A 21,072-nucleotide genomic window follows, 5' to 3' on the forward strand; every position below is an offset into this window, starting at 1 on the left:
TCATAACCTCTGCAAATGTACCTTCATTGTAAGACTTCTTGCTTTTTAAGACCTTATTTTCTCAGATTTTGGGGGGTCGTAAAAGAGGGTTCCACTGTATTCTAAAATATGAATTCTTGTTTACTGTTTAAACTACACCCATTTGCTCTTTGTAAATGAAGGAGATTTTTCAGATTGATTATTTCTGCCTCCATACTGATCTTTATAATATATGACACATTGGCGAGCAGATTCCATGATCAGGCTAAAAATGTAGGAAGTCATAATTATGATGTTTAGGTTTTAGAATTGTGTATGCCTCACACTATTTCACTGCTGCAGCGGTTATGTTATCTCAGAGGCCAGGCAGCTTGGAGCAAGCAGGCCATAAATAGCCTACCCTGCGCTGGCGGTGACCTCTTTAGTAAAGCGGGAAAATGCCAGCTTCACAAAGCCCTTGTTCATTGTACTCTGGAAGTGTACAGCGTGCTGGGCCAGTGTGAAAAAATACGTGTTTCTTGGTATGAAATGGACTGGTTTGCGTGACTTGAACGTTGGATTACCGTCATCTTGTGTATATTGTTACTCGGATATTCAGGCTTTGTGTATGTGCAAACTAGAGTTCCTGATAGGATTCGGTTTGTTTGATGTTGAAGTAATACTGCTATCGAATCTACCGGCAGGTCGTTCTTTGTTGTATCAAAACGTGCGCATTGTATACCATTTTGTAACCACGCTCAATGTTTATACCAACGACCGACTGTGTTTCTGATGTTGCCGTCAGTAAGTACTTAGTCTAAACTGTGTCATAGAGTGAGAATAAGTTTTTGAGGCTGTTTTTGTGTTTGAGTTTAGAGCAGTTTTGATTCGTTAATCCACGCGCCTAATCAGTGCATGCACCGTTTGGAACAGGCACTCGACTCTAGTGCATTTCATCTGTTCTGTTTTTTGTATTGCTTGTTTTGCGTCCCCCCCCCTTTTTTTTTGTGACGTGTTTATTCCTGACTTAATGTTGTGACTGTAATTGTGCTTATGTTCTTGCCTGTCTGTATCAGTGTATATGGTTTTGATTGTTTATTGTTATCAATTTCTTTCAATTTGTAGTCACTCTATTTATTGATTTAAGGTGTCTCAGTTAAGAATGGCGGCAGTGCAACATACAGAAGATCTCCACATATTTAGGCTAAATGCTATGTGCAGAATTTGTGGCAGAAGATCAAAGGCAGCGAAGGACAAACATCATACCATTAGGCATTGCAAAAACTATGCATCAGGGTTGTTTCAGTTTCACGGTATTCAAGTTTCTGAAGAAGCTAATGGCACCACTTTCTCAAGTACATTGTGTGCAACATGCGCTGTTCGTCTCAGCCAACAAAAAAACCCTAACATTCCACCTCAAGGATTCTCAAAAGCAATGCATAGTAACATTGAACAAACAAAAGTGATGTGGACACAATACAACTCCAAAGTGGAAGTAGCTGACTGTAGTGTGTGTAAAACGTTTGCCGAACAAATGGCCGGTTGTCTTAAAAAAAAAAAAAGCCAGTGAAAAAGCTGCTAGTCCGCAAAGAAAAAGCACATGTGTTGACAGTACTGATGCCTGTACAAGCACTTCTATTGTTGAAACCTTTCAGCCACAGTGTTCTTCAACACCTGAAACAAAAACCGCAAGCCGTGTGGTCAAAAAACGTCTGTTCGACCTGCTGACATCTCGCAAGGGTACGACTCAGAGTCAGAGTGATGTAAGTACTAACAATGACACAGTCGTCGTGTCAGCTGCTTCAACATCATTTCAAACCCAAGCCCCAGCAGAATCAAACGATAACACACCTGTAGCAAAGTCTGTATCTCAGTCACAGAAAGCAACAGATACTAACACTGTTTTGTCAAAAAACAAACCACAAACCCAACTCCGCCCAATAGAACAGTTGCAAGCACCTTTGACAAAAAAAGAGGAAGAGTATTTAACTGGCTTAGTTAGGGTGAAACTGGCACAGTCAGATGACAAGAAAGCACAACCACTTGTCCTAAAGAAAATTGTGAGAGCGAAAAAGTCATCAGCGCTAGTTTCTACTCCAATGAGGAAGAGAAGAGCAAAGGAAATTGCCAACTTGAGAAAAGAAATTTCCGGTTCCACGGAAGCTGACATAATAAAACAACAAAGCACTGAACTCAAGCACACTACAAAGCGCAAAAGGGATGACATTCTGAAAACAGCTGGGTTGGGACAGGCACGCGTCTCTTCAAAATCAGCAGCTCAAATTAGAGCAAAACTGTCACTTAGCTGGGCAAAACAAAGGCAGTTGCGAAAATTAAACAAGGCAATGGGAATAAAAATGGAGTGTGAGAAAAAGGAGAGGGAATTTCAGGAGGGAGTGCTTTGTGGGAAAATAGAAGTTTACACATTACGTCTCTCATGCATCAACAAAGCGACAAAGAAAGAGGAAGTTAGGGGCATTCCCGTGTCTTCTATTGTCAGCTGGCCCAAGTTTGTAACGGATCTCTTAGACCAGTACGACAAGAAGAACATGCTAACATGGCATAACAACACCTTGCCAGAAAATGAAATTTGGGTTAAAATCGGGGGTGACCATGGAGGGGGGAGTTTTAAAGTTGTTCTTGAAGTAGCAAATCTCCACAATCCAAATGCGAACTCAAAGTTGGTTGTGATGACTGAAGCCAAAGATTGTGCTGAAAACCTTGAAAAGATTTTAGGCAGCACTATTAAAGAGGGAGTTAGTGCTGTCAACGGCATGATGTGGAAAGGAAAAAGGCTGCGAGTGTTTATGTTTGGGGATTATGATTTCCAGTCAAAAATGTATGGACTGTCAGGAGCCCAGAGTAGTTATCCATGTCTTTGGTGCAAGACTTCCAAAACGCAAATGCAATGGAGTCCAAGAGAAAAAGCCCCCAAAAGAACGTTAAGAAACATGAAAGAAGACCTCATAGGGTACCAAGAATCTGGCAGTGACAAAAAACATGCCAAAGACCACTACAACGTCATTCGTGCTCCAATATGGGACGTCAAAGTGAGTCATGTAGCGCCGCCTTACCTTCATTTGCTCCTTGGTGTTGTGAACAAACACCACGATCTTCTTGCAAATGAGTGTCACCAGCTTGACAAGCAAATAGCAGATGCCCTTTCTAAAATAAAACTGAGTGAAGAGCGTTTGGTGGTGATTGACAACACTACCAAAGCATTCAGAAGGTGTGTCAGAAAAATGTATAATCTCCGAGAAAAAGGGAAACTTAATCTGAAAACGTTTCCAGTCTTCGACAGATCTGAAGGACCAACAGTTGCAGGGGTTACTGAGATTTTGAATAAGCATAGCATAACACCTCAGGCCTTTTTTGGTGGTAGCTTCAATGGGAATCACTGCAACAAATACATTAAAGATGAAGTGATTACTGCCGTAGCAGACAGCGTAGAAAGAAGGGCATTTATCCTGACAGATGATTATGGCGTGCACACCCTTGCAGGTCAAATCAAAGACAAACACACCCGTTTGAACAGTCTTTACTCCAGTGTGCACAGGCTTGTGTCACACACAAAACCAGTTGGGAAAGATGACCTTCCTGGCATCCAAGTAGCTATTTCTGAATACATGGAGTTCTACAGAGGTAACGTGTGCCTTGACAACGTTAATGTCATCCCAAAGCAGCACATACTTGAAGCACATTGTGTAGAGTTTATGGACAGGTGGGGGATGGGGCTTGGTTTGATGGGTGAACAGGGCGGCGAAAAAATACATTCTGACGTCAACAATTTGAAAAGGAGAGTTTGGGGCATGAAAAACAAGGGACAGCAACTTTGCCAGTTAATGAAAGAGCAACAAATTAAGACCTCACCGATGCTGCTTGACACCCCGCCAAAAACAAAATCCTAAACAAGAATGATAAAAAGTCATTGAGGCCTTTAGCATATTGACACAATAACAGCTCTAAAACATTGTTTTTTGTTGTTTGTTTTTCTTCTAAAATTGTACATATTGTTTTTTTTTCTTCTTCTAACAATGTACATTGTGTTTTTGTTTTGTTTTTCTTTCTAAAAATGTACATAGTGTGTGTGTGTGTGTGTGTGTGTGTGTGTGTGTGTGTGTGTGTGTGTGTGTGTGTGTGTGTGTGTGTGTGTGTTCATATGCGTGTGAGGGAATGTGATCCCGCGTAAAGAGTGTGTTTACACTCACATTTGAACCGTTTAGTTTGAAATTACACCCACTCTATTCCATTACAATGCACGTCATCTTTTTTTTCTTCAGCATCTCAGAGAAATAACAACCCCAACTGTTGTTGTGTTGTTTTGTTTCGTTTTGTCTGTTCTGTTTTGTTTGCGATAATGAAACAAACGTTAAATTGTCGTCGGATCGACGAGTTTTCTTTCCTGTGGTATATATATACAAGTTTGTGAGAACAATACGAGTGAAAAACTGTGTTGAAAAACTTTCAAATCGACTTGTGTGCTGCTATTGGATTACTGACCAACAGTTGCAGGGTCAGGTAGGCTTTTTGTTTTTTTCACATGCAGCTAACAATTTGCATGAACATGTATTGAAAGACCGTTTTTTCTTTCTTTTATATTACAGGCATTAATTGCACTATTTTGAATTATATAAACGCAAAACAAATTTCACATGCGCACCATACGCATGCCTATAATATGTTTTTAAATACGACATTAATTAGTGTTCTTTTTTTGTGGCACATTTAGGATGCTTTGTTTACTGTGTCGTCTTCTGCCGTCTTACATACTGTGCCGTTCCTGTTTCTTTAAATGCAACATGCACATGTTTTTCAGAGTGTAAAGAGTGGCATAATTATATACTTGAGGAGCAAACACTTTTTCTAATTCTCTCATTTACCCTTTCTTCTGTCTGGAAAATTGTGGCATGTTTTGTTTCATACTATTGACATACATGTATTATCCGCCTATGTGTTGTCGGGGTATAATATCATGTGGCACTTCGCGCGGATTTGGGTGAGCGCGCGCGAGCTACGTTTTTTTTTTCTCCTGTGGTATATTATATATACAAGTTTGTGAGACTTGTATAGGAGGGCCGTGAGGTAAGCTTTTTTGTTTTATTCACATGCAGCTAACACTGTAACATGAACAGTTTTCTTTCTTATATGTTACTGACATTATCTACACTATTTTGAATTATATACTTATATAAACGCAAAACAAATTTTACATGCGCACCATCAATGACTTCTACTAGTAGTCCTTGGCATAATATGTATGTAAATATACGACTGTATATACTCTACTGTTTGTATATATTTCGTAAAGTGTTGTATATATGTATTATGTACTTGGGGATTACCTTTGTCTTTATCTTTCATTATTTTGTGTTCTTTTATTGTGGCACATTTAGGATGTTTTGTTTACTGCGTTGTTTCAAGGTGTTTCATTAAATGCAGCATGCACATTTTTTTTCAGAGTGCAAAGAGTCGCATAATTATATACTTGGGGGGGGGGGGGGGGAACACACTTTTTCTAATTCTCTCATGTATCCTTTCTTCTGTCTTGTGAATTGTGGCATGCATTGCAATAAATACAACTAAACACACTAAAAACATCAGTTCCGAAATAGGCAATATTAATATCTCTGTGGCCACCACACAGAACGACTGCTATCTCTCTGCTCGACTGCTATCTCTCTGCTCGCGGCATCCAGGTTATCAACACAGCATAACAGAGAGCTGGGGCCACGCACGCTAGCGCTGCAGACAAAGAAGAGTGCAGGTCTGGCCCTATATATATTTCAGGCGCCAGTGTGGGCGGAAGGGGTTGGAGGAAGGAAAGGGTAAATCGGCAGGAGGAGAGTGGTACTGCCGGTTATTTTTAGCTGGTGGCAGCCTGGCAGAGAGTACCTCACACGGAACACAGTGGCCTTGCAGTTCAAATTCATGTCTGCCTTCCTGTTCAATTGTTTAAAAATCAAGACAATCCCTGAGACACATTTTCCAACCACATGTCACACAGCAGTTCTGCTTGAAACATCAGAATCGAATAGTATACCAAACAGGCCTTTATGCGGTTTAGCACTTGACTACTGCTGCTTCAATACGACTTGTGGAGAAAAAAAATTAGAGATACAGTGGAGCCCTTCTTTTAAGATATTACAAACTCAATTAAAGATCAAAACTTGACTAAATGTAAAAAGCAATATGTGTTAGAATGGAGGTTATAAACAGAAATCTGAGAAAGTAATGTCTTAAAAGACAAATGTTTAGAAAAAAGGCGGGGGGGGGGGGCAAACTTAGGTTTTACTGTTCAATGCATGGGTAAACTGGGCATTCATTCCAAGTACCTAAAGATGTGTAACTGGCACTTTTGCTCATCGGTAGTACTGGAACACATTTTTACACAGTGCCACTGGTCAGTGTGTCAGAATGCCAACAATCTGGAAAGCCTATGCCTACAAGTAAATCCCCCCCCCCACCACCACACACACACACACCTTTTACTCACACCTGCACCCCATTACATAGATGAATAGATTACAAATACTATTCTTTTACTTTTTATTTTCACACTTTTTCTTGCATTTGGTTCATGTTTATTATTTGAAGTTTGAATCTGAATCAAGCGTCTTTAGTGATGGGTGGTTTTCTGTTTATGCTCCAGGACTTCAAGGCACTGGTGCTTGATGACAGCAGGCTCCCACTGGCCCACACACAGAGAAGAGATTGGAGGTGCCCTCGCCCTGGAAGAAGAAGAGGATGGGGAATATCAATAAAACAAAACGATACGCAACATTCACACAGCTTACATTGTGGACATACATGGGTGCCAGCTTATTCTTCTTGTCTCAGGCTAGGATTTGAGTTGTTCTCAGTTCAGGTTGATAGAAATGAGTCAGTCCTTGCAAACTTTGGATGTATATTGAATGTAGGTCAAATACATAGCCTAGCTGCCAGAACTGTATTTGATGTGGTACTATTGACCTAGTTTCTGTTGCAATGCTGATGCTTGTAACACAACTATGCCCCTGTGTTGTGTGTGTTGTTTATGTGTTTGCTTGTCCTAGTTGTGTGTTTGTCGTGTGCCTGTGTTGTATTTCTGTGTGTGTTCCCATCTCCCACCAATTGTGTGCTTTGAAGACTGATTGCCCTCATTTGTTACCTCCCTTGTTGTGGTAGGAAACTGCTGTACAGTTTGGTGAGTACATAGTGTCGCGGGCGCAAACCGCGGGCTTAGAGAAAATAAAACAATTCACTCGCACCGCGCCTCACACACAAGTACCCACAAACTCTACATGATTCGCACCTCACTCATAAATTGTAATACAATCTCCAAACGTAAAACGCTTTAGGGTTCAGATAGACAGGAGAGCAAAAGGGAGAGAAAAAAAAAGAATGAAGCAAAAAACCAGTTCATCTATTTATAAGATTAAATTCAACATGTAACCCACAAACAGTTTACAAAACAATCAATCAAATCACACTCCAGTGGCCTGGTGGGTTCTGAAGAACGAAGAGCCACACAAACTTAGTATGTAGAATTGTTCGATGAACATACAGTACATTGGCCACATGAAATACCAGTTAATATATGAAGAAAAAAAAAAACAAATCGCGCACATCAATAGAACTGTTTCAGTGTAGCATTACACTGCCGAACGGCGACCCCCCTTCCACACAACACCCAAGATATATAAGTAATAACTTAGCCTGTGTGACGGAGAAAAGTCCCGTTATTGTCTGCGACGAATGGAAGCAGACGACGTTACGCAGCGCCTCGCTGACGAAGAACAGCCCCCACAGACGTTGCTCACTGACGTCCAGTGTGGAGGTCTCCGCCTGACGATCCTGCGGAAAGTTGTATAAGGCGAAGGCAGGAGAAACCCGGATCCATCGGCCTGTAACTCCTCCTTAGATGTCCACGGGTCGGGATCAACAGTTGTCCTCTTGTGATGGACCCCATGGCAGTAGTAGCAGCAGTAGTAGTAGCGTAATACTGGTGCGACCATTACCTACATCGGAAAAGTGTGTCAAGACTTTCCGACCCTACGATTTCCCGACTGCCATGCGGGCAGAGAGGAAACCGTAGATCAGTATGAAAACCATCAACATCATCACAACATCAAACGACACAATGGCAAGTTATAACCTGAGTTATGGATTCCTATCCATGCCATTGCATAAATTCCAGCGTCAATTCTATCAATAAAATATAAAGAGAAAAATATTATAATAATTAAATGTTTCAAACACTTAATACAATTTTCCTCTCGCTGATCATCACAACAGTGACCCTACAATCTACCAATAAATTGTCACAGCTTCAACTCGAAAGTTGGTGGAAAAATTATCATAAATGCCAACACACAAGTCGACAAAAATATATCCACCACAGTAATTGTTATGCATTATACAACATAAAAGTTGACCTTTCTAAACATATTATTATTTAGAATTATTTTGATTATCAGAATACATATAACTGACTTATCAAACCACTGAACCACTGCACAATTTAAGCATATCAACGCTCGTCAATTACTGTTAAAATCCATTCTGATAAAAGGACTCGGTTCATGAACTTTTGCACTAAACAACCCACGGACCATGCATGTCACTATCGTAGGAAAACTTGCTTTTCTTCCCGCACAAAATAACAAAAGAACAGCTAAGGGCTGCACTCTTTCACTGACCAGTGGTCACACCAACAGTCTTTAATACCACAGCACGAATTCTACACCCGCAGTGCAAGGTCTTTCATAACAATGATACCCAGCTACGAACGCGTGCTGTCAGCAATATTAACTCAGTGCAGAAGCACGGAATATGTTGAACCAGCAATCTTTCGGATCACTGAACTCACTAGATAGCCACTCTTTCTTTTGTTCGTTCACACACACAAAAGACGTCCATGCATAAGACAGCAAAACAAATACCCGCCTGCCATTTTCCACCCATTCCATGCAGCATATTTAAGAGGAAAAGAAAATGTACAACTTACTTTGCAGTTCCGAGGGACATACAGTGTTAAATTTACCGGCCTCAATGATACATGATTTACCTTGAAAAACTTACGGAAAACGTTCAATAATCATGTTGTTCTTCTCCTGTTCCCAGTAAAACATTTTAAAATATCATTGGTTGACGAGGGTAGGGATAAACTAAACTCACTAATTTAACCTCACCTGCAGTACATTGCAGAGTTGTCGCGTGTCGCTGGTGCTAAGCTGCCGACATCTTTCCTCCTTACCAACTGGGATAGGAATGACTTGTCTCGCTCACCTGACCCACGATTTCCACGAACGGTTCTCAAACGGGAGGGAAAAAGTGCAGAAATGTTTCCACCCCAATCTACGACGCTCCGTTTGGTGACACTGTCTCCTCTACACCAATCTTTTCGCTCTCGCTCCCTTCGTATTTGATGGTTGGGTTTGCAATTTACGGGCATTTGATTAGCTAGTTATTCCGTGGCGCGACACATAGTGCCACTTACTGACTTAGTCCATTCAGGACTTTGGTTATTCTGAATACATATATTGTAGGTCTTTTGTAGTCTTTTACTAGAATCCTTTTGTGTCATTTATGCGTTGTTGTTTGTTAACTGTCAGTTGTTTGTTTACTTGTTTGTTTTGTCGGTATTTGTATGTTTATTTGTTGTTCTTGTTTGTTTGGTTGGTCATTGTTTGTTCACCGATTAAGCGCTAGAGTATTTGATGTATAACCCATACCCAACAGTCCCTTGTTGATCCTGGCATAAAGTAACTTGTCGGTGATGTTGTGAGGAATGAGATTGAGAGTTTGCACTGTGCACGTTGACTTTCTATAAGCTTGTGTTCTGTTGTGCTAGAAACTCTGATAGCGACTTGAACTTACTTGTGTAATTTGCATTTGACTCTCTAGTCATGGTTTGTTCATGTTGTTTTTAGGACTGCGGTATGTTGTGTTGTGTCACTCTTTGCTCTAGTACTTATGGTGTTGTGAATAATTATGTAAATATATCCGATCTTGTTGTTTACAACATTGCTTCATTTCTATTGCCTATTTTCATGACTTGTTTCCTGAAACTTAATACAATTTTTGTATTATGTTTTCAGGTCATTGGGTGTTGTTCTACGTGGGGTTTTAAATAAAACGATGAAATCCAGTCTGTTGAATTGAGAGTGAACCTCCCCACACAATTTAATATGTAAAGCGCTTAGAGAACGTTAAGCGCTATATAAATCTCCCCATACATATTTGGGTGAAGGTGTAAGAGTCGCCATGTGCAGTTGCTGTGTATGGGTCATAGGAATGACAATTTAGATCCAACTGGCCAGTACACTGACTTTCGTCCTAGTCGCCTGTATTGAAGTACATTGTGGTGTTATATGAAGTACATTTCGTTGGGGGTTGGTGTAACCATACTCTGTATTTAGCATCGTTCTGAATTTGTGTATGTTTTATCTCTCAAAGCACATTGCTTTTTGCTTTTTTTATGTACCATAAACTACCTTTTCAACGCCTGCAGTACCTAGTTAACGCCCATCCTCCAACATTTGGATCAGTGTCGTCAACATATGTTGTGTGTTTTGTGTGTGTGTGTGTGTGTGTTTTTTAAATGATGTGCACAGTTCTGCACCCTGTAGTGACATTGTCATTCTAGGGAATGCTGAAAGACAACTATAATGTTTATTTAATACTCTGGTCACTGGAGTATCTGGATAGCCCTGTGAAAAAAAGATGGAGATGAGAGAGCGTCTTCGGAAGTTGAAGAGGTCTGATTTTAGTGATATAAGGGAGCATGTGAAACGACCAGTGTTTGGTTACGCCATTTCCTATGGATTGGATCAGTATCAATGACTGACTGACTGACTATTTACTTTGTGGTTTGTAGGATGTGTGTTCATTCACTCTCAGTGAATTTTTTGTTGGGTTTTTAGTGTTTTTTTCTTCTGTTTAGACACTTGCATATCAGGCGAAAGATACTTACAGGGTGACTAATTGTGCACAGATACATCTCCTATTAAAATGTTCACACCAAGATACCAAATATCACCATTTCTAACGAGGAACTGATCCTGCACAGGCACAGTACCTAGTAAACGCCCCACCCCCTACTTTGGGCAAAATCTGTGCATAAAGCACTCAAAAGGCAGTTTACAGTACTAATATTTTTCCTCATTTTAATTTCTAGTCTCAGTATAGTTTTGTGTAGGTATTGGGATAATTGGAGTTACAGGTATATATACATGTGATTTCACTTGCAATTCTTTGCATAAAATAAACTCAAATGAGCAGACATAAAGGTGCACCTACAATTATTGTGACTGTTGCTGTAAATCAATTTCCTTGGTAGATGGAGGGCATTGTGGGGACCAGATGTGTAGACCGTGGGATTAGATAGACTTGGGGGTTCTGGCTTGTAGAAAACTTCCCTGCTGCTCCGCCTTTTGGGGACGAACTTTGTGTTCAGTGATGTGTGCATAGGACTTTGCAACGTCAACCTCCACTGCAAACCATCTTTGTATTGTAGACACTATATTGTACCTGCAGAGAAAGATCACTTTTAGCTGTGCAGTGGAACCCTCATTTACAGCCCCCCCCCCCCCCCCCCGCCCCCCCCCCTTCTTTAAGATCCTGTTTTTTTGGATTTTCTGTTTATAATCTCTGTAAATTTACTCCCCCTGTTTAAGACGTAGCTGATTTTCTCCGAATTTTACAAGTTCCACTGTAGTATTTCCCTCTGCAGCATTATTGTCAGTCAAAAGGGATACACAATCTGGCACAAAGAACAGCTGACATGAACAATAAAGTCTGGGGAAGGGTCCTGAAAGTATCTTGATTAATGCGTTGAATTGACAGGTCTAGTAAACCTTGTGCAGAACAAATATGTGTTGAAGAGTACTCGTTGACATGTTGCAGCAAGCCAAGCCATAACTATACCCTGTTGAAGTAATACAAATCATGGGTGTGGGTTATATCAATTCACATCTTTTATATGATTGAAATGCAGAATTCTAAGACTTGTTTCTGAAAATGTGTACATTTGCATTTAACTTTTAAGATCTACATGGAATAAAACTGACACTGTTCTCGACAATTGAGTATGTTTTTGTGTGTGCATGTTGCTTAGTTTATTGATAATAATTGACTTTTGGTCAAGTTGTAACCACGAGTTTTGTAGCAAGGGTGCAATGATAAAAATAGACATCAGATAATCAGATAATAAGACACTGGGCTGCAAATTGCTTTCAATTGTCATATTGTATTTATCTGTAAAATCATCATGATTTCCATGGCATGTATAATGCAGTGGAACCCCCCCCCCCCCTTTTTAAGACCCCAAATTTAAAACTCCCTCCTTTTTAAAACCTTGTTTACTCACATTTTCTGTTCATAACGTCTGTAAAATTACCCCCATTATAAGACTCATTCCTTTTTAAGACTTGATTTTCTCAGATTGTTTGAGGTCTTAAAAGGGGGGTGCCACTGTCGTTATAATGCATCTTCAGAAATTGAAGACACATGCTGCAGTTTTGTTATAACCATGAAGAAGAAAAATACTGTTTCTAAACGTTTACAGTGTCTTATCCTCTAACTACATCTTTTTAAAGACTCCATAACTTGTAATCACTCAACAATTCCTCTCTGTATGGCTGCAGTTCAAGTAAACCAGAAATGGTAAACCATTGCCACACTCAAGGAATTGGTTCCTGGCAACTTATGTTGGGTGCGCAGCCTGAGAGAGACACGACAGAGATAGTTGCTCAAGATAAAAGATAAGCTTGACTTACACCAAAATTATGAACATTTAAACTCACCTTACTGATCTTTTTGTCTGAAATATGTTATGCCATTATTGCCACACATTGCAAGAATGTTTGATGTCCGGGTGCTTGGTCACTGAAAATGTCAGAAAATTGTTATAGTAATTATAGCAACATCTAAAACCACTAAGTGTAAACCAAAGGCTGGCCAATTACATAGTTCTACAGCAACATCAGTTCTGAACATGAAGCTTTGAACATGCACAGCGACACTTAAAATGGCAGTCAAAAAAGAAAGGATGAATGAAATTCTGCCACATTTAGTGTTTGCTTCAATGAACACTGAGGAAGAATGTGTTCTTCATTAAAAGTAACCCTTTCACAAAGCTTTACCAATAAACTTCAATCATAGTTCTTACTGGAATACTGCACAGAAAAACTCATTCCACTGACAATATAAAATGTCAGTTATAAATAACATGTTCTGTTGCACAACCTCCAAAGACTGCAAAGAAACAACTGCCCATAAAGCGTTAAAATATCAGAATCACCCTACTTTTTTTCCATCTCAAAATTTTTTTTAGGGGGATTACTCACAGACTGGCTACTCTGTTATTCTCTGTCTCACATACAGTGCATCACAGGAGCTTGTATTCAACCGCCGGTCGATCATTATTTACTTCTGCATGCTTACCCTTACTACGATGATAACTTTGCTACGATGATCGACCGGCGTTTTGATACAAGCTCCTGTGCAGTGCACAGACACACACGCACCGTAGTTGCAAACACACACACTGACACTGTCCGTGTTCAAACAAAAACAGGAAAAACTGCGGGACACATTCGGCCGCTTGATTGATCCTTCATTCGCACTACACACCAGCAGACACACATACAACACGGCAGCAAAATGTGTCGAGGTCTTTCCAAAGTATACACGACAACACTCGCTTTATTTAATACTTACATCTCCAGTAGCAGGATAGAGCTATGTCGCGGCGCACACTGAACGGTAAAACACTCAGTTGAATCCAGCTTTCCGTCTACTTGCTGATGATAACTTTGCATTTTGTGCGCCGAGCATGTCTTTCTCGTGATTCTGTGTCGTTCGGAGTCAGTCAGCTGTTTTCAGAACCACATGGAGTCGATTTCTTACTGAAACTTGCGGGCTTGTCCCACTGAGCGGCTATCCCATCCGCCATTGTTTTTAGTCGTCATGCTAACGGCACGCGCTCGCGACGAAAACCAGTCTATGACGGCCAATTTTAATCTTCAAATGGTGGAGAGCAGACGTCAAAAAACTCATTTTGATTTAATTATTTAGCATACTTGTGGTGCTTTATTGAGCAAACCGGGCCAGGTGCGTCTTAATTAAGGTACACTAAATTCCCCAAATTCTTCAAATCGGCCGAATTCGACAAAAAAAACTCCAAAATGGCGGCGTGGACACTATATGTTTAAGCTATTTTGCCAAAAAAACAAAGACTTTTTTTCTCCCCCAAATGCCAAAAAAAAGTCTAGGGTCGCGCGAAAAAATAGGGTCGGTCGGGATACCGTAAACAGACTATTTTTATTTGTTTTGGCCTTAGGCATGCATATGTCATGAAACGTCCAACTTTGAAATTTGGGTGGGGGTATTCAGGTGACAATAACTTTTTTGTTTATCAGCAAAACTTAACCCATATGTGCCCACCGTCCCATATATGGGACGCTATCTTTTAGTGGAGATTATAAATTAACTGAACCCAATAAAGTGGTTATTATTCCCCAGACATATCAAGGGAGGCTACGTGTGTCCAGTTTTCGTGTTGAACGGGATGTATCTCCCTTACCGTTTCACACAGGTGCAGCCATTTGCATTTTTTGGTCTGAATTGATGAGCAGAATGGCAAGCAGTAAAAGGTAAGTTGTTATTTTCTTTACCAAGGACTTTTATATATCAAACAAAGAATAAATAATGGAGATACTGATGTTATCTGAATATGGATTTCGCGGATTGTTTACAAAAAAGTTTTGCTTGCATCTGTGAGTGTTTGAAGTGCCGTCCCATATATGGGACCGTGGGCACGAGAGGGATGGGGTTTTTAACACATACAAAGAAGGATTTGCTTCTCTTGTCTTCCAGACTCTATAATGTCAACGACGTTTTATCAATGCTGGAAGATGACAGCAGTGTCCAGGAAGCCTCTGTCTTCATTGAGCCACCTCCTGTGACTGAGGACACTGATGAAGACAGCGGAGAAGAAGACGGGAAAGGGACAGTCTCCAACCTCAATGGCCGTCAGCTGCGGGCGCCTGCTTCTGCAACAGTTGTCAGGAATGGTCAACGCCAGCCACTTTATGAACCCGAGAATGACTGGTCTTCAGATGAAGAAAGAGTAAGATTGGACATAAGCTTGTGTAAAGGCCACTCAGACGCAGAATCTCAGCATCGACGAGTCGATGGTGCCGTATTACGGCAGGTATGGCGCTAAACAATTCATTCGTGGTAAACCAATCAGGTTTGGATTCAAAATGTGGGTTCTGACCACTCCTCTGGGATACATCGTTCAGTGCGAGCCCTACCAAGGAGCCACAGGACGACCGACAGCGTACCCGGGCGTTGGCATGGGAGGGGAGGTGGTTCTCGATCTCATAGCCGAGCTGCAGGAAGTGGAGGGATGCTCGTTCCACCTGACGTTTGACAATCTTTTCACGAGTTTGAAACTGGTGGATCGGCTGTCGGAAAAGAACATCGCGTGCACAGGCACAATCCGAGCAAATCGTCTCGAAGACTGCCCACTGAGAGATGTGAAAGACATGCAGAAGACGCCAAGAGGAACCTTTGACTATGCCACAGACACAAAGTCAGGTCTCATTGTCGTGCGATGGAACGACAACAATATCGTGAACGTCGTCTCAAACAAGGTTGGGGTACATCCACTTCAGGTGGCAAAGAGGTGGTCAAGGTCAGAGTCCAGGCAAGTTCAACTCCCACAGCCCTTCCTGATTCGCCACTACAACCAAACCATGGGAGGTGTTGATCGCACTGATCAGAACGTTGGCAAGTACAGGATTGCCATACGCTCGAAGAAGTGGTGGTGGGCCATCTTTGCCTACCGCCTAGACGCCTGTACCCAACAGGTGTGGCATCTGTACCGAGCAACTGAGGCTGCAAAGAACAACCCGCTGGATCTTCTCGCCATCCGCAGGCGAGTTGTCAGGGTCTACCTTGGCCGCGCTTCACACCATGCAGCACCTGGCCGTCCAAGAGGCCACGTTTCTGTGGACAAGCGGGTCTTGGAAGAGATCAGGTTTGACCGACTGGACCATCTGGTGGAATTATGGCCAACACAACTGAGATGCGGAGCTTGCGGCAAGAAGACCAAGCACCGTTGCTCAAAATGCAAGGTCAGGGTTCATGACTGATGCTTCCGGCAATATCACACTAAATAATGTTCTTCAACGTATGTGAACCACGACTGCAACACTCTATTCTTCAGTTGAATTGAAGTCAAAATGACAAAAGCCACCGACTGTTTCCAGAGTCAGAAACGAAATGTCGAATTGTGTTCACAGTTTGTTTCATTCTGTACAAAATGTTAGAATGAACAGTTTATTTCCCATTTATCAAAGGCAACAATTGCTCAAAATTCAGTTGTGTGACTTGTTTATGTTATCTTGAATGATTTTATTTCAATAAAAGTTCAGATCATCTGTAATTTTTGCTTTTCTATGTAATGTGAGAAAGTAAGAAAACCCCTACCCTCTCGTGCCCACTGTCCCAGATATGGGACGGTAACGTTTTGTCTTCTATATCACTAATTTCAAAGTGTTACTCCAAATGAGTATGAAATAGGTCAATTATAGACCAAATGCCATGCAAACTAGCAATTTTTGTTTGAAAATTGTTTTGGGGCATATATGGGTTAATACAACTTTGCTATGTTATGTAAAATGAATGCCAAAACAGACTAGTTAGCAGCATATCTAAAATAAACTGAACACAAAAAAAATGTCTTCTTTGTGTTTGTCACGTGTTCCAAAAAATGGGCGTACAAATTTCAACAAAAATCATGTTGTCACCCCCATAACCTTTTTTACCTTTAAAGATAGCACAATTCTCTTTGCAAATATGAAAAGCTTATTTATTTTCCTTTCATTTGATATATAACTTTCTATATTTCATTTAGAATATGACCCCAGATAGCCACTCGGCAAGTAGGCACCAACAGCACTGTAAAATTTGCCCTAAAACCCCCGAATTGGTAAAAGTTAACAGCGCAACATCTATTGCTATTTGTAATTCTGCGTTTTGAAGAATTTAAGTGATCGCCCTTGATTTCAAAGCATTTACATATGAGTGTCCGGTAAATTCCCATTCCATGTTTTTAGTGAGTAGAGAATAGCTCGAAAGTCCGGGCGGAATTCCGGCCAGAATTGCGCGAGGACAATAAAAGTTCGGGCGCAATTTCTGACCAATCAACGACGAAAATAGCTCGAAAGTCCGCGCGGAATTGGCGTATCTGGCGTTCCATACACTTCTGCCATTTCCTAATGTGTATTTCATTATTGGCATATGGATATGGCTAATGCGTGGATTACCTGTTAGACACACAAAAGCGTTCTATATCCGAAAAGGGGGGCTACTCCAACATATTTTGAAAAGTGTCCTCCAGCCTTAATTGGACCTCAATACAAGTAGTCAACAACTGCACATTATTTACGAATTAATTTTGGACTGCCTCCGGGCAGGCGACAGTCCCCCTCGATCAGGCTCACATCAAGTCCCGTACGTGAATTAATTACGTCAAAATATTGGATGGAAGTATATTATTCTGGGCGAGAGGGATCGTTATTTAGGCTAGACTAGTGGTAATAACATCATGAGTCAATATGTCAGAAATGAGGTCACTCATGTGTCTGAGGACTCTAGCTTCTTGTCTTGGTCAACCTAGTATTCATCTCGTAAATTTGGATGCTCCTGGGTCAAACACATTGTTACGGTTTATTTTGTGTTGTTATTTTTTTGTTCTTTCAAAACGTGGAGGATGTTGAGTATGAGGTTAGTGAAGGGGGAGGGGGTGGGGCAAGTTTGTTTCTGGTGTATTCCTAGGATAGAATAACTAAATACAATATGTCCGGTCGCATGAGGATCAAGTTTGGGGCAATTATAGTTGGAACAATAAACGTTCTCTTGGACATTACTTTTAATGAGAGTAGAACAGCACATGTTTTTGAGTCATATACAGTTGAACCCTCCTTTTAAGACCTGAACATCAATGGGACATGACGAAGGGGTGTCGTAAGGCATTTGCTTTTCTTGTGTTTTTTTTTTTTTTTTTTAGTAGATAATGCTTTTGGCTAAACAATTCATTACTTCCGTAAATAATCAATTGTTTAAAATAGTATTTACATAACATCTTTATTTCGAATAGTATGGTTAACCGGTTATTGACGGCAATATCTTTGTAATGGAATTCCGTTTTTGTTTTGTAATCTAATATTGCATTATTTAACTAAATAGTGCAATATTCAGTTCAATAATGCATTATTTAGATCACAAGATAAAAATAACCTAATTTCTTTACAGACAGATAGCAATTTTGAAGGACTGAAGAATCGGGCATATCAAGGTATATTTCGTGTGTGAATTAGGGGTTAGCACAACTGCAGACATGGATGACATATGGGTGCGTCTCAGAAACTGAACCTTTTGTGTGTGCCATAATCAAATTAGCCCACAATTGAAACATACTGAATTTTAAATCATGATATTGGTATTTTTGAGAAGTAAAATGAATAAAGAAATAGTACAAACAAAACTGAGTATGTTGCATGATTATTATGAAGGTTGTTTTGCGAAAGAAATGATTAAATGCGTGAAAAATGGAGGTCTGATCTGTGACATGAACCATCAACTAGTTTTGTACCTCACTACAAGAATCGTTTAGAATGTCCAAGGACTGCTATTTTTGTTATGTGTGTTTGGTTTAAGTGTACTTGACAGTTGAAATGTTATTTTGTCCACAGAATTGTTTTTTTAAACGAAATTAATCGCTTGAAAGTTTGCCATCACTGTCGTAACATATGTTTCCACACACGTGCAGCAGCAACAAGTCCTACATTTGAACTTTAGAATTTGCATATTCATCTTCAACACGATCTTGACATGAAAGGGCATAGAAAATCGCTAAGCTAAATGTTATTTAAGTATTATTTTCTCAAAATTGCATCTGCAAACTAAGTTGAAAGTTGCGCAATATGACATGCTTCTTCAAAATTCCGTTACGATGGTGAACGGTTTTGCAAATAATGTTCAGAGTTTTGAAGAAAGATTAGAACTATTTTGCGCGTAGTGACTTAGAGGTGCGGGTGACTACGCATGCGCAGTTACAGAGAGAAATAGTTCAGCTTCCAGCAGCGAAGAAAGATTTCGAGAATGTTTCCGAAGTCTGTGATTTTGTTACGACTGTGGAGATAAGCGACTACAGGAATATTTTTTGTCTTTTCTCCATAAGCAATTTTCTTCTTAAAGTTTATAGAGTGAAGAAGAAGAGAAGGCGTAGAGAGCAGAATATATTATCTAAGTTAGTATTGAAACTGTGTGGAATTAAGATTTACACTCTAAAATCATATTTGTTCTTTTGCTTAGTAAATGTTCGGAGATAGGTATGATATAGTACTTTTCTATTGTTCTCTTGCGGTAGAATTAATTGGTTAATTGGTTTTGACACGATAGCGCCGGCTTGACTGACGGGATATGAACCCTAAGGTCACTAACTCGCTACGGTTTTGAGCACGTGGACCGCCCGCGAAAGCATTGTTTTCGGACATTCAACTCTCACCTACCCTCCCCCCCCAACCCTCCTTTCCAGCTTGATCTGATTCTTTACTTCCATGTTGAATAATACTTGGTACACACAGACGAACACACACACACACACACTCTCTCTCTCTCTCTTTCTTTATCTCTCTCTCTCTCTCTCTCTCTCTCAGTCTCTCTCTCTCTCTCTCTCCCTCTCTCTCTCTCTCTCTCTCTCTCTCTCTCTCTCCTCTCTCTCTCTCTCTTTCGTCTTTTATGTAGCTTTTACATGTATATCATTCTTTCTTTTACTCATGTATTCAATATAAACATGTAGTCTGTATTCATTTGTTTAGTAGAATGTAGATTTTATGTTTATCATCTACATATGAGAAGCCTGTTGAATATACACTGTGTTTGACTGTGGTTAACTTGTAACTGCATACGGTTTTTGGTGTGACATGACTATTTTGCGAGATAATAGTCAGAGGTTTTGCACTTTGTTCACAGTGTTGATAACCAATGAGTGTTTGGTATCAAATGATGCGTCGAAGAATTTCCATTTTATTGATGTATTTCTTTATAGCGTTTTTGATATAGTTTTCTTTGTACAGGAGTTTTTGTGTATTTTTGAGGGATTTTAACTGTAGCTTCTATGGAGGCTGACAGCAGCCTCGAGACTCTACCCCTCCCCTCTCCATCCCCATTTTGTTCTATGACGTTGTCACGATCGCGCCGACTAAACTGGCGGGGTTGTGAACCCTAAGTCACGCTCCTGTTACTTGCCACGAATTTGTTTTTGCACGTGGACTGACGGGGACAGTCATGGAAGGTATATAAGCAGTTGGTTTTCAAGGTTCGGCGGGAGTCTTGGCAACCAACCTGGCTTAAGTGTCTAAATGGTATACCGGACTCCTCACCACCACTTAGGGTTACAGCATTGCTTCGGTGGGAATGGTTGTGGATGAGTCCAAACCTGAGTACTGAGAAGTATTTGTTGTTATCTCTAAACTGTCCTCCGGAGTTTTGGCAACCAACCTGGCTTAAGTGTCTAAATGGTATACCGGACTCCGCCCTGTGGACTGAACTGACAGGGTTAAAAACAAACGTTCCGCAGTCCCAGGTTACCACACGGCGAGTAAAGTGGCGTCGCTTTGCTCTTTTACTTTATTTTTACTCAGGCCCCAAACCCCTGCCCAAATTTTCAGCCATTTTAGGACATAGGATATTGCTTTCAGTAGCGTATTTTGCTAAGGGTACCTACGGGTCATGCCCAAATTTTCAGCCATTTTTGGACTTAGAATATTTTTGTAAGGAGTAGGAAAATTACAGGAATAGAGTGAACCAATGTACAGATATATTTTCTGACAAGAACTACGCCTTGTATTGAGTTGTTTTTATGATTTGTTTTGATTCAATACAATTTTGAACTTTACCTGCCTCTTCTTGAGTTTCTATTCTGTGTGTCTGTTTGTCCAGTCGTGTGATTGCCATCCTGACAAATGACCTTCAAACACGTATAACATCTAAGACACAGACACAGACAGTTATAGTTAATGTGAAGCTCGTCTCATTTTCGGCTTTACAAATGGTGTC

General features: G+C 40.5%; 1 protein-coding gene and 1 long non-coding RNA gene across 8 annotated transcripts; one reads left to right on the top strand and one right to left on the bottom strand.

The window, feature by feature from the left end:
• Positions 1-6,489: 6,489 nt before the first annotated feature.
• LOC138956328 (uncharacterized) lies at positions 6,490-13,867 on the bottom strand. 7 transcript variants are annotated; one of them, XR_011452604.1, is made up of 4 exons: positions 13,849-13,867; positions 12,744-12,825; positions 11,239-11,469; positions 6,490-6,686 (listed from the first exon to the last, which is right to left on the bottom strand). It is a non-coding gene; the product is annotated as an uncharacterized lncRNA (long non-coding RNA). The 7 variants fall into 7 exon arrangements; XR_011452601.1 differs by lacking the exon at positions 13,849-13,867 and adding an exon at positions 13,660-13,815; XR_011452606.1 differs by lacking the exon at positions 13,849-13,867 and adding an exon at positions 13,492-13,510.
• A 1,339-nt stretch (positions 13,868-15,206) lies between these two features.
• LOC138956327 (piggyBac transposable element-derived protein 3-like) lies at positions 15,207-16,100 on the top strand. The gene has a single exon (XM_070327713.1). The coding sequence runs from the start codon at positions 15,207-15,209 to the stop codon at positions 16,098-16,100; it is 894 nt and encodes a 297-aa protein (XP_070183814.1).
• Positions 16,101-21,072: the final 4,972 nt, after the last annotated feature.

This window comes from Littorina saxatilis, unplaced genomic scaffold (genome assembly GCF_037325665.1).
Source record: "Littorina saxatilis isolate snail1 unplaced genomic scaffold, US_GU_Lsax_2.0 scaffold_941, whole genome shotgun sequence".
Lineage (NCBI taxonomy): Eukaryota > Metazoa > Mollusca > Gastropoda > Littorinimorpha > Littorinidae > Littorina > Littorina saxatilis.